The sequence below is a fragment of the Epinephelus moara genome, chromosome 18, assembly GCF_006386435.1.
Source record: "Epinephelus moara isolate mb chromosome 18, YSFRI_EMoa_1.0, whole genome shotgun sequence".
Lineage (NCBI taxonomy): Eukaryota > Metazoa > Chordata > Actinopteri > Perciformes > Serranidae > Epinephelus > Epinephelus moara.
The window spans coordinates 16,149,905-16,163,089 of NC_065523.1; the positions used below are offsets into that span (position 1 = coordinate 16,149,905).

The 13,185-nt window shown below is 40.3% G+C and overlaps 1 protein-coding gene across 2 annotated transcripts in view; it reads right to left on the bottom strand.

Moving 5' to 3' along the window:
- Nucleotides 1-1,052: 1,052 nt before the first annotated feature.
- The window catches only part of ppp1r1b (protein phosphatase 1, regulatory (inhibitor) subunit 1B), a 32,416-nt gene continuing 20,283 nt past the window's right edge, over nucleotides 1,053-13,185 (bottom strand). For both annotated transcript variants that reach the window (XM_050068903.1, XM_050068902.1), the window contains exons 3-5: nucleotides 11,353-11,428; nucleotides 9,959-10,096; nucleotides 1,053-4,572 (exon numbers count right to left, since the gene is read on the bottom strand). In XM_050068903.1, coding sequence (XP_049924860.1) covers nucleotides 4,412-4,572; nucleotides 9,959-10,096; nucleotides 11,353-11,428 — 375 coding nt within the window. In that variant the 3' untranslated portion in view covers nucleotides 1,053-4,411. The remainder of the gene's footprint in view (nucleotides 4,573-9,958; nucleotides 10,097-11,352; nucleotides 11,429-13,185) is intronic.

Genomic DNA, 13,185 nt, shown 5'->3' on the forward strand with positions numbered 1-13,185 from the left:
CTAAAATTAGACTTGGGAAAATATGTCATTACGTAAGAAGCAGCAAAGTATGTCAGAGCATGTCACATCATGAGGGCAAACCAGCAGGACATCCCAGTACTTCCCGTGTGTAACGTGCCCTTTCTTTATTCTTACATTTCAACATTATTTTACTTAGGATGAAACAAAGTTGCACACTTTGGCCACTAGAGTGAAGTATAGTCGTCATTATAAACTCTCTCATGCCAAATGTCAAAACTGTACCGAGAGTTAAGGCAGACATAAAAATCTCGCACTTCAATTTCTGGAGAAGACCTTTAAAAAACAATAATACATTTAGAAAAATAAAATCTACAAAAGACACCGAAGTATTAGTTGTTTTACGCGAATAAATAAACTCACGGGAGTTCAGCGCTAACAGGAACGGCCAAACAATTCAAGAGAGTAGAATGTATTGCACTTCCGGTTTCGTTATAAAACCGAGTATGGCACTTAAAGAAGACATGAAGAAAAACGCCATTAAACGCGTAAGTCAGTCACATTTTTTTCCCTTTTATATCTTTGTTTATTCATTTATTTTTAAGTGGGTACGACTAGCATGTCATGTGATCCGTGTCACATGACCTCTGAATGAATTTTAAATTTTAAATTGAACATTTTTCCCCAGTGCATTTTATACCCTTTTATTTATTCTTATAAGCCTTAAAACAAGTTATTATCAAGATGTGTAACCCCTACAATATACCCTATTGTAAAAACATTATATTTCACCTGCGGTATAAAAATATTGAAGTCCATAAAAAATACGATATTTCTTTACATGTTCTCACCAACAGGTTTTCAAAAATAACCCTATATGTTGTGATTTTTCTAAATAAACAGTTTGGTTTTGAGTCTATGGTTTTACAGTACTAATTAAGCAAGTGTTTTGTATTGATAAACAGCCCAAGACTGTTTCAGTGTTTGTGTTGTATGAGGGACAGTGACTAGAAAGGGACAAAACAACATAAATGTAAATTCACATTTCCTTAGATGAATTCAGATTTCACAGACACACATATGTACAGATCAGATTAAAGGAGAAAAGGAAAAACTGTTTATTTTGATATCATAATGTTGCTCACTTTAAAACAACCACATCACATTGAGAAACAAGAGAATGGAAAAATAAAATAAAAATAAAGACAGAATAAGCATCAGAGTCCATACATGTCTTCCCATGGTTGTTTTCTTCTGACCCGGGTGGAAAGGGGAGGTGGACAGAGAGCGAAGGAAGGAGGACAGCGTCGGCTGCAGAGCCTCGTCCAGTCGTCCCACTATTTGGGCAGGTCAGAGGTCAAAGTTTCACACAGTTTTTATATACAAACCGCAGCCCAGATGACACACACAGCAATATTTATTCATACCGGGGCCCATCTGAAAACCTTTGTATATCAAATCCTGTATCTTCACTTAAACTGGAAATGAAATTAGATGCTGACTAGAAACATTTAGAAATTGTCATTGACTCTGAGAAAAGAGAGACCAAGTGAATATCTGTGGTAGAAAGACTTCAGAAAGTTTGTATGGTGACCATTTTTACACATATGTCAGTCATACAGCCTGGTTTTAGGCTTGTGCATCGGATATAAACAGTAGAAACAGGACAGAGCGGAGCTACACATACACTGGACGTTAGATTAGAAAAATAGCTCTTACAACAGATCCATGTCATACAATTAAAAACATGACAATAGAAAAGCGTTAACATACAAAAGGGAATCTGTGAGCACTGAGAAATCCCAAATGAGTCAACAGTATTGGACTTTAAATTAAATTTTTTGATTTCTTAACATGGTGTCAGTTCACAATGGATCCAGTTCAAATGTGTGATACATGGAGGTTGGGTCCTGTATTTCAGACAAATTAGAGGTAGCTTTGCCCTTTAAAGATTCATTTTTAAGTTTACTCAAACATGACAAGTGTGGTGTGAAATAACCACACACATACACTCACTTGCTCATGGATTTAACACAATTACAGACAGAAAAAATTTGGTGCTTATAACCGAGTCGTACATAAAGTGATACTCCACCTCTGAATATTTTCAGTATCTGTCTGTTTATTATTGATTCACTCTCTTTAAAATATTACTAAGCATATGGTGGGCAGAATAGAAGCACATCATGATACAGAAATGATCTGAGAAGTTTCTATGGGCATTTTTATTCATTTTTTAGACCTTGAATAATTGTCACAATCAGAAACATGAAGTAAAGTCGACCACATCTGCTGTTCTCTCTCAAGCTTTAAAGAGGTGAGCGATGTTAAAACCCATAAAATTTCAGTATGTGGTAACTTAAAGGGTAATTTCTGCATTTTTCAACCTCATGTCTCCGTGGCTAATGGGAACAACAAGTTTTGGCCCAGGATTAAGTGAGGTAACAGTGAAACAGGCTGCAGTACAATTCATGTGGGCAATTGAGCACCATCAATTTACATCCACTTAAAGTGCTTGTTTTTGCCACTGACAGGCTCAGTGTGTCACTTGTGTCTGACAACATTATGGAAAGGATCCCAACAGAGATAGACCTTCTTGTTAAAGAGTAAGATCCTTTTTGTTTCATGGGAAACAGACCAGAAATCGCTATTGTGAAATCCACCAGACTCCATTTAAATAAACAGTCATTTTATCTTCATAAAACACACTACATTCAAAATCAACCCTTAAACCCTTAATTCACCCAGTAAAATGTGAAAATATCCTGGCTCTATAAATGCTAAAATTACTGTTTCTATAAATGGAGTCTGGTATGTTTGCCAATGGTGATTTTGGGTCCATTTCTGGTTAAACAAAAATGACCTTACCCTTTAATAAAAACATTTGTCTCTGTTGGGATCCTTTCCATAATTTGTCAAACATTTAGAATAATAATCTGAGCCTGTCAGTGGCAAAAAAGCACTTTCAGAGGACCTGAAGGATTCACAGTGCCCCACTTGCCCACAGGAAATTCATTGCAGCCTGTTTCATGGCTTTTTGCTCCAACGGTCTCACTCAATAGTGGACCAATTTCAAAAACTCTTGTTCCCATTAGTCACTTAGACAGAAAACAGGGGAATATAGGATCCAAGTTGGAAAGTGTCGAAGTTACCCTTTAACACAGCTCTGATACAGTGTAAGAAGAGTGTAAAGTAGGCTGATTGCAATAAGATAAAATTATCAAACAGCATGCCTTGTGCTCAGACAGGCAATTTAAATGCCTCGTAGGAATGGCAAACTCTGCCACTAACAGTGACAGCTGCTGTACAGAGAATGTGAATCCATAGAATGGCTACTGCTGAAAAAATGTCCACCATAAATGGCATTAAAGATGAATTTAACTCTATGAAAACATTAAGAATTACAACTTTAGAGGAAGAGTGTGTAGGATTTAGGGGCATCTGTTGGCAGAAATGGAATATAACAGTCATAACTACATTTTCATTAGTTTATAATCACCTGAAAATAATAATTGTGTTTTCTTTAGCTCAAAATGAAACCCCTTATATCTACATAGGGAGCCGGAATCCTCTTCTATGGAGCCCACCATGTCTGCAGTGCCATGTTTCTACAGAAGCCCAAACACTGGCTCTAGAGAGGGCCTTTACCTGAAGGCCACCGTACATTCTCCAACACCTTTGGAGGGGTGAGGGGAGGCATATTCAGTTAGTTGCAATCTGCAACCTCACCACTAGATACCACTCAATGCTACACACTTCTCCAGTATTTGATACAAGGCAGAGTATCACTTTAAACCTGTCGTTCCTTCTTTCCACTACTAGATGGCAGTGCATGCACATTTAATCACAAGGCTAAACACTACATATGCTGCAAATCAGATAGTATAACATATACCCCACACATTTAAAGACTTTCAAGTGCTTTGAATGGGTCTTTGTTGAAAATGTGCCCAAGAGAGTTTATATGTGTGTGAGTGTGATTGTTGTGGTAATTATTACCCTCTTTAAAGGAACATTTAGCTCTGTGCAGAAGCATTTAGGTAGAGGCAGGACTGGTCTTACAGGGGTATTTGGTCATGTTGACCTTGTTGGCCCCTCCACTCTCATTATAAGCAAAGAGACAGTAGTGGCGTCCGTGGCCTGCTCTGTCAGTAGATCATTCCTCAGCTGTTCATAAGGGCTGACTCCTAAAACACAACTGCCTCTCTGTGCTCTCTTTAATCCACCTTTACTATTCACCTTTGAAGGTGAAGCAGAACAAAGGTCTTTGCTCACTCTTGTGTTTGATTTCATGGAAGTATCTTTCATTCAGCTCTCGTCCTCACTCGTCCCCACACATTAACAGCACACACCCACACTCCTCATCTCTGTAGAGTTTTTCAGATTTTAACCATTTGACAAAACACCTTCCCTCCTCCCTCTCTCCCTTTCTCTCTCACTCTCTTTCTTTCTCTCAGTAACTCCCCCGACTGTTCTCCTCTGTCGTTTCCTTGATTTTGTCCCCCTCTTCCTCCTCCTCCTCCTCTTCCTCCTGTGCTGCTTGGATCTGCTTGGCCGTCTCTCTCACGCTGGAAAACTTGTCTGACTGCTCGGTGGTCGCCGTCTCTTGGTGATCTGAGGGGACAAAGACTGACGTGAAAACAAGCAGGGAAATCACAAGTTTTTCCTTTTGGAAATTGTAACCATTGATATCACTGTATCATAACTATCATATGGAGTGTCTTTGGTTTGGATTAAAAAATAAATAAATGCAAAAATCGCCCTGCTGTGGGGCGTTGGTGGCTTAGTGGTAGAGCAGGCGCCCCATGTACAAGGCTGTTGTCGCAGTGGCCCGGGTTTGACTCCAGCCTGTGGCCCCTTGCTGCATGTCACTCCCTCTCTCTCTCCCCCCTTCACACTTGTCTGTCCTATCAAATAAAGGCTAAAAATATCTTTAAAAAAATAAAAAATCTCCCTGCTTCAAGACATTTCTTTTCATCTTCCATGATAGTAAACGTGATAGTAATATTTTTGAGTTTTGGACTGCGGGTCAGACACTGACATTATTTTCTGACATTCTATAGACCAGGTATACCCGTCAATGAACAGATGCACGCTTCCTTCTCGTGATATGGTTGGTGGGTATATATTGGTAAAAAGAAAATAGTTCCTACATGAAACTGCTCCCAGCAAGGTCTGTGGATTATCTTGAGTAACCGGGTCATGATTTCTGGAAAGAGACATTGCTGATGAGTTTTCTCAAATGTATTTTTTGGGTGCTTTGAGCACCACAGCAGAGTACCATCTACTTCCATTATATTTGAGAGAAGGCAGACATCTCTACAGCCGATAACTCCAACACTCGGCAACACACACCAAAACAATCTAGACTGATAAACACTACTCCAGGTGAGAGGAAAAATATGTGTTTTTGATTTGGGGGTGAACTGTCCCTTTAACGACAGAGGTTGTGTAATACTATCCAAGACATTTGTTTCTTGTAAGTATTATTTTTTTGGGCATTTTTTGCCTTTAATGGACAGGACAGTTGAGTGTGAAGGGGGGAGAGAGAGGGGGGATGACATGCAGGAAGGGGCCACAGGCTGGACTCGAACCCGGGCCGCTGCGGCAACAGCCTTGTACATGGGGTGCCTGCTCTACCACTACGTCACTGACGCCCCATCTTGTAAGTATATTGAGAAGCATATGGACTGATGTATAATTAGTTCAAGAAAGTGCTATGCTATGCTAAGTATTTGAGATGGGTTGTATATAGTATCTGTAAAAAAAAAGAAGTGATATTTCTGCTAATTTTACATGAATTTAGTGTTTATGTGTTCCTTTATACGATGCAAAGCCACTTCAGAAATTCAGAAACACGCAGGATGAGACTGTGCTAATTCTTGAAGACTTTATCGACTTTATCGTTGTACAGCACGAGCTTTCCACCAGATGATGAACAGATACCTGATTAAATACTTTGTTTTCCTTGATGTGTCTTCTGTCTGCAGTAACACAAGCTGAGCCCAAACCATGTCACTCGACTGGAAGAACAAATGAACTGTAATCAAAGGACCCAATCAGGATCTTTCGACATCCCATTTTGTGTTTCAGCAGGCTTCCACAAAGGGATTTATTGAGAGAGCCTGTCATCTGTGCCGACAGAGCAATAACTCTGAATGAAATGCCACTGTTCTCATGTGGTATAATGGAGATTAAAAACCAATAACTTTGACGCATAAAACAAAATAATAAGGGAGTGTATATGCAAAAGAAGTTCACTTCAGCTTGAGATTTGTGTACTTCTTCTTAGTTTTGTTGGAGATCAAACTTCCACGGATATTTTGTTGCCGCACATAACTCAAACAGTCAAAAGTTTTTATTCTCTAAATATAAAATAAGAGTTGCAGCAGAGAGCAGGGGCAGCACAAACTGCCTGCTCTCTGTGTGCTTCCTGTCTGGCCTCTCTTGCTGCTCAAGGTGTTGTGTCCAGACCTCTGGTCAGCTGCAGTGACAGATTTTGGGTGAGAGACAGAGGGTTAATATGACACTGAGTCTGTCTGTCACTGCACAGAGCTTCATCTGTGCTGCTGGTCAGCCCGCAGAGGGGCTTACGTTACCCTGAAAACTTCAGTGGACTTTGAGAAGAGCAGCTCTGTTCCACTGGGAACAAACAGGGGTTTATATTGCATTTGTTATGGGAGCAAATGAGGTCAGAGCAGGTTAAAGGTTATGGTTTTGCTTGCCCTTTTACATCTGCCTGCTACTTTCTTTTCTGTTTTTCCAAATCTTTAAATTCTAAACTTGATTGTTTATGACTTGGAAACTTGTTGTTGTCTCAAATAGTTAAACAAAGACATAAAAAATAGACTTTTCTAAAGTTTGTAATTTTGTAAAGCTTCTAGTCTGGTAGATTGTTTGAAATGTCAGGCGATACCAATGTAATATAAAGCATCTATACTTTATAAACTCTAAACTTGAGAGAATAAAGTAAAAGTAGATTTTGACCGAGCATATTGAGGTTTAAGTTTTGTTGTCATACATTATCTAACGTTTCAAGTCTGTAAAATATGTTTCCTTGAAGTAGGAACCATCACACTTCTTAGAATGCTGTTTGATATACTGACCATGAGTGATATAGCCTAAGCGTTTGGTGACTGGCTGAACAGATGAACCAATGCAGCACCTTTGTTAAAAAAAACAGGGCTGTGGCTGAAATCATTCATTCAATCACTACTCCCTACTCACCATCTATGGAGTTCTATGTAGAGGACTATATAGTGAGCTTATCGGCAACATGAAAAACACTTTGGACACTACTTGGGTAATTTCCTCTGCACTGTTAATGACATCATTGCTGTGGCACAATTAAAATGGGCCAGTCAACATCAGCTGGTGAACTATCCATAATAAATACCAACATGCCTCTCTGTAAATTAATACATCATATTATACTCTGCATATTTTCATGAATTGATAAATACAAAGTACTTGACACACTGCTCTGCTGACATCCCTCTTTCTCCTCAGACAAATATAATTTGCCTCATCATTGTCACTCCCTGAAAAGATTACAGACAATCAATATTTCTCAAGTGCTTGTGTGACATTGATATAAGTTTTGCTACTTAGACTAGGATTTAAAAACAAAAAAAATTATAGCCCATTAAGTTTTAACTTAGTGGCACTGTCATTAGCAATTACTGCACAGTGCAGGACTAGCTAAGGTTAGCGAGCTGGGTCACTGGTACATAGTGCTTGGTTAGTCACCATCAGTTGTACACTACTTTTGTCAATGCATTGTGGGATATTTTGAATCCACTATATAGCGCAGTATAATTCTCACTACATATTTGGATAGCACTGCAAAATTGTGAACTCACATGGTGAACTATACAGTGAGTAGTGATTTCAGACACAGCCCAGTAGATTAAAGCAGTAGATTGTTGTTGTATGTCACACAGGAGTTTCATTGCTATACCACCCGCCAGCCAGTTTATGTTACTTCAGCGGTCATATTGGCAGTGTGAATGTAAAAAAGCCCTAAGGAGTAGGACTATGTAGTTCATGGGGGTAGCTCCCAACTGGATAGTTCCTCTTTGTGAGTTCCAGAACTGTTTAGTCCAAAAACGCCTTTTCATTGTACAAGACATTTGTTTTGTCAACAACAATAACTCTCTAAAATACCTTAGTAAAAGCACAGTAGCAACCCTTATTTCTGGCATCAAAATCAGATTAAAGTTTAAGTAGCATTGTGTAGGATTTAGTGAGAACTGCAGATTGCAAGCAGCCTAAACTTCCCCCATGTGCCATGCATGAACTCCCAGTTAGGACTCCTACATGGACCTGGTGATTTAAACAGCTAAAACCACTGAATAAAGAAGTTTCAGGTTACACATCAGTGTTTCTCCAGTGCTGCTCAACTCATTGCAGATGAGCCACAACCCAGCAACTGCTAATGTGTGCTGACCTTTTTTATGCCTCTGCATCAGTGATAGCTGTGGCCAGAGGCATTATGTTTGCCCGTCGCCCATTCGTCTGTTTCTACGTACATACATAGGTTTGAACGGATATTCTCGTAAATGCAATTTTAGAGAATGCCTTGAGAGAATTTCCTTAAATTTGGCTCAAACATGCACTTGGACACAATGCTGCACTGATAAAATTTGGTGGTCATAAGTCCAAGGTCAAGGACAGAGTGACCTTACAAAACATGTTTTGGGCCAAAACTCAAGAATTGCTCATCATGCTAATTATGCCAACATTTCACAGAAATGTGTATCAGTCTAACATGATGAAGTGACGACATTTTATATTCAAAAGGTCACCTTCACCGTGACATCGTAATGTTCTACAAAAACACTTTTCTGGCCATTACTCAACTTAATATCTCCGGAAGAGAAGGGGAGACATTTGGTCAGATACTGAATTGATGACACTAATCTTGGGTGCCCACCTTGAAACTGTGTCGATTGTGAAGCTCTTCTGTGCTACCAGATACAAGATGTGTATGAAGCATCCCTGTTTTCTCAGACATGGATGTAATCTGGGGCGTCGGTGGCTTAGTGGTAGAGCAGGTGCCCCATGTACAAGGCTGTTGCCGCAGCGGCCCAGGTTCGAATCCAGCCTGTGGCCCTTTGCTGCATGTCATCCCCTCTCTCTCCCCCCTTCACACTTACCTGTCCTATACATTAAAGGCAAAATGGCCCAAAAAATATCTTTAAAAAAAAAAAAAAGACATGGATGTAAACTGTAAGTGCAACTCGAGTGGTTTGCGGAGGTATGCAACCACAATGTGATAACTCTCTCTCTCTCTGATAACTTTAGCTCCAGGCGTTCAGGAGGAGCTGAATTATCCACAGAGGTTTCTTTCTCTCCAGAACAAACGGACCAAATGATTTAAACCGGTAAAATCAATGATGAGAGCAGTTTAGCATTTTTCGGGTTTTTCCGATAGTGCTTGTCTCGGAGGGGCTGCGCAACTATGGTGGCCGATGTGAAAAAGCAAAAGGCCCTATCTAGAGCCAGCGTTTGGGTTGTCAGTTCTGGGCTACTGTAGAAGCATGGTGATTCAACATGGCACACTCTGTGGACGAGGCCCCGCTCCCAATGTGATATAAACGACTCATTCTACGGTAACAAAAACACAATGGTTTTTGTTTTTAGGTCACTATACACTAATGAAAACATACTTATGTTCTACACTGAACCTTTACGTTTCTTTTCCTCATATTTATCTAGATTGCAGCTGCCCTGGAAATTTCTCAAATACACAATTTACCTTATCTTCAGTATTCATAAGCTGATAAGAAAAACACACACTACCAAACCAAAGGTCTAGAAAATAAAGGCACTGGCCAGCTGTTTTGTTTAAAGCAGTGTTCAAATGCCACAGGGTCTATTTGTCTTTAGAAAAACAACAACAGCAACAACAACAACAACAGTGTTGTCCTTGCTGCCACCATGTGCAGTGTTGCTGCTGTAGTGTTCCCAGCCAGTTGACAGAGAGCCTCCCTCTCACCAGCAGCTTTGGTGGGAGATGTGTCCTCTCCCTCCTCTCCCTGCCAGTGGTCCTCATCCTCCTCCCCTTCACAAGGGTCTTCCAAAGGGGGGTAGACACCTAGGTGCTGCATATGTGCCTCGGCCATCTTCTGCACAGCTACACACAGCACACACACACACAGACAGGAAGACGGCCACACAAACACATGGACACAGGGATAGAGGGATATGTTGTTTTGGTTTTACCACGCTTCAACACTGTCAGTTTTTATCAAGCCTCACAGGGGTTTTTGAATACATGCCAGGCAGGCAGGAAGCCAATTAAACACATGCACTGACAGACAGACAGGCAGGCAACTGCAAAATGGTATCCCACACTGCTTTTTTTTTTCTTTTTACAGGAGAGCCTCGGTTGTTGTTTTCTATGCTTTCTCTCACCCTGTTCTCCCATCTGTTTGTTTGTACCCTCGTCTCCCCTCCACTGCCCGCCCTCCTCAGCGCTCTCGCTCGGCAGTGCTGACTCACACTCTTCCCTCTCCCTCCCTACACACTCTCCTCTCTTTTGTGATATTACCTAAACTCCCCCTCTCACTTCCTCTGGGTCACCTTGACTCTATCTCTCTCTCCCTTTCACACCCTCAGATACACAGAGTGCCACTGTGGTAGGTCACTTATTCTAGCTTAAGGTAGGTTATGTAATTACTCTGAGGTAGCTTTCTCTTCCGCTCTCTGGTGAAGGGCAGATTTCTGGTGCAGGAACGAGGCTTCCTGACTCATTATATCATCACTCGACATGCAACACACACCCAGAAATCCCCATTAAATGAAGCTCTGCTGACAAGCTTAGAAATGTCTCCTTTAATGACCACATGCAACAAACAGGAAGCCGCATGCATTAAGACACAAAAGAAAGTACATGTTTGTGTTCATGTATGTATTTCTGTCTTGCGTATGTGTGTTCGTGTCTATGTGTGTGTGTGTGTGTGTGTGTGTGTGTGTGTGTGCCACAGCTGTATACACAACTGACTGTAATCCTGGATGATCCAGACTTTCCTAGACTCACACTCAGTGTCTCACAGCTGTCACACTCTAATCTCTCTCTTACTCCCTTTCTCTGTATCTGTCACACACAAATATACAGATCCTGTTGTACAGTAAGAGCAGAAACACATGGAAACATGCCTGTGCATATCACACATGCAGAGAAAAAAAAGAAAAGAAATAAAGGCTATTAATGCATATCTACCCATCTGTCACATGCATTTGTTTTCCTTTGTCCGCTATCATGAATCATGGAAAGCAAGGAGGAAGTTGACTGCAGCGAAGCACGGTAAAACAAAAAAGGACTTAAAACACAAGGATGAACCACAACACACAACCACCACCTGTAGTAGTAATACTGCTCACACCTACCTCTGAGTGATGGAGGCTGGTACACGTTTGGATTGACGCGTTTTGGTTTGAGCACTCCGTTCTCTCCTACGACCCACTGTGGACAAAGAGAGAGAGAAACATTACACCCCAATTTCTATACAAAATTCTCTTTAAAATCCCTTCAAGACATGTTTTATTTACTGATAAGGCTTTTCCACAGAAAAGTTAAATTAGTTGTTACTTGTTGTTTGTTTAAGTCTACCCCTTCTCCCTTATTGAAAAATCCAGAAGCTATGAAGATACAAATGTTCATTTCAAAAGTTTAACTGCTGGACACACAGTTGGATGTCTCCTAGTTCATTATGTGCACTGGACACTTGAAGGCTGTGGTGTCACAATTTTTCTTTTAATTTTTTTTTTACTTAGGAAGGTTCCTTAATGACATTACAATGAAGTGTCTACTTTGCAGCCATGATAACAGCTGCTTTAATTCTCTAAATGCTAAGAAAAGGCGCTCCTGTGCCTCCTTTCTTAGAGTATGCTGGGCCATCCTTTAAAAAAGGATGCTGTCCCACAGTTCCTCACAGCAGCAACATTTAAAACAATGCACCATGCGGCCAATCAAACAAACAACCAGCAACCTTGGGAATGAAATAATATTTTCCTCCAAGTTAAGTCTGCATGAACCTACACAGTAAGAACACATGGGGTAAAGTATCTAAGATGCACTTTTAGTAGTCCATCTTGAGGACATTATAGTTTCACCAAGGCAGACCACGTCAATAACATCTGCCTTCACTTAATTACATATGTGTAAGTGCATTTGGATTCTCTCAGCACTGTGTTTGTCTGTTCCTAAGTCCTTATGAATTCTTCTTCACATCTTTCTTTAAACTCATGACATTGTCCATTGTGGTCAAGGTATAAAGTGTTTCAGGAAAGACATAGGATGTCATGTTTTTTTATGTTTTACTATTCGACTGTGGCTCAAGTTACCACATCAAGCTTGTGTAAGTTGCATTGAACCACGATTGGCTCCGACCTAGTTACTGATGTCACAAAACCCTGGCTGTTGGTACACTTATCAGCTTTAACTCGAGTACAGAGAAACTTTAACCCTTCAGCAGAATGTCAAAATATCCAACTGATGTAGCAAAAAGCAAAACAACAAGCATGTTTAGGTGGAGGGGGTCTTTAACACACAACTTTATCACTTACAGAAGGCCTATGTCTTTGTTCCAAATCTACACAAAAGAAGACGTGGTGAGGCAATTTAATGTTGTAACACATTTCATACACAGCAGCACGGTTGCACAAGAGATGATAACACAATTTATGATGCCAACATACAGGAATATACTCAAACCCAGGATGTACCTTTACATTGAATGAAAACCCTCTCTATGTCATACACTGTCTTTATTTCTATGGCACAGTCATGACGTGTGTTTATCTCTATCTCTACCTTCTGATTGCTTCAGACAAAGGACTTGTCTCTGTACTTGTTTTATTAGATCTTAGTGCGGCGTTTGACACAATTGACCATCAAATTCTACTGCAGAGACTGGATCACTTAATTGGCCTAAAAGGTTCTGCACTGAGCTGGTTTAAATCTTATTTATCTGATCGTTTTCAGTTTGTTGACGTTCATAATGAATCGTCCTTACGTACNAGAGACTGGATCACTTAATTGGCCTAAAAGGTTCTGCACTGAGCTGGTTTAAATCTTATTTATCTGATCGTTTTCAGTTTGTTGATGTTCATAATGAATCATCCTTACGTACCAAAGTTTGTTATGGAGTTCCGCAAGGTTCTGTGCTCGGACCAATCCTATTTACTCTATATATGCTTCCTTTAGGTAACATCATTAGA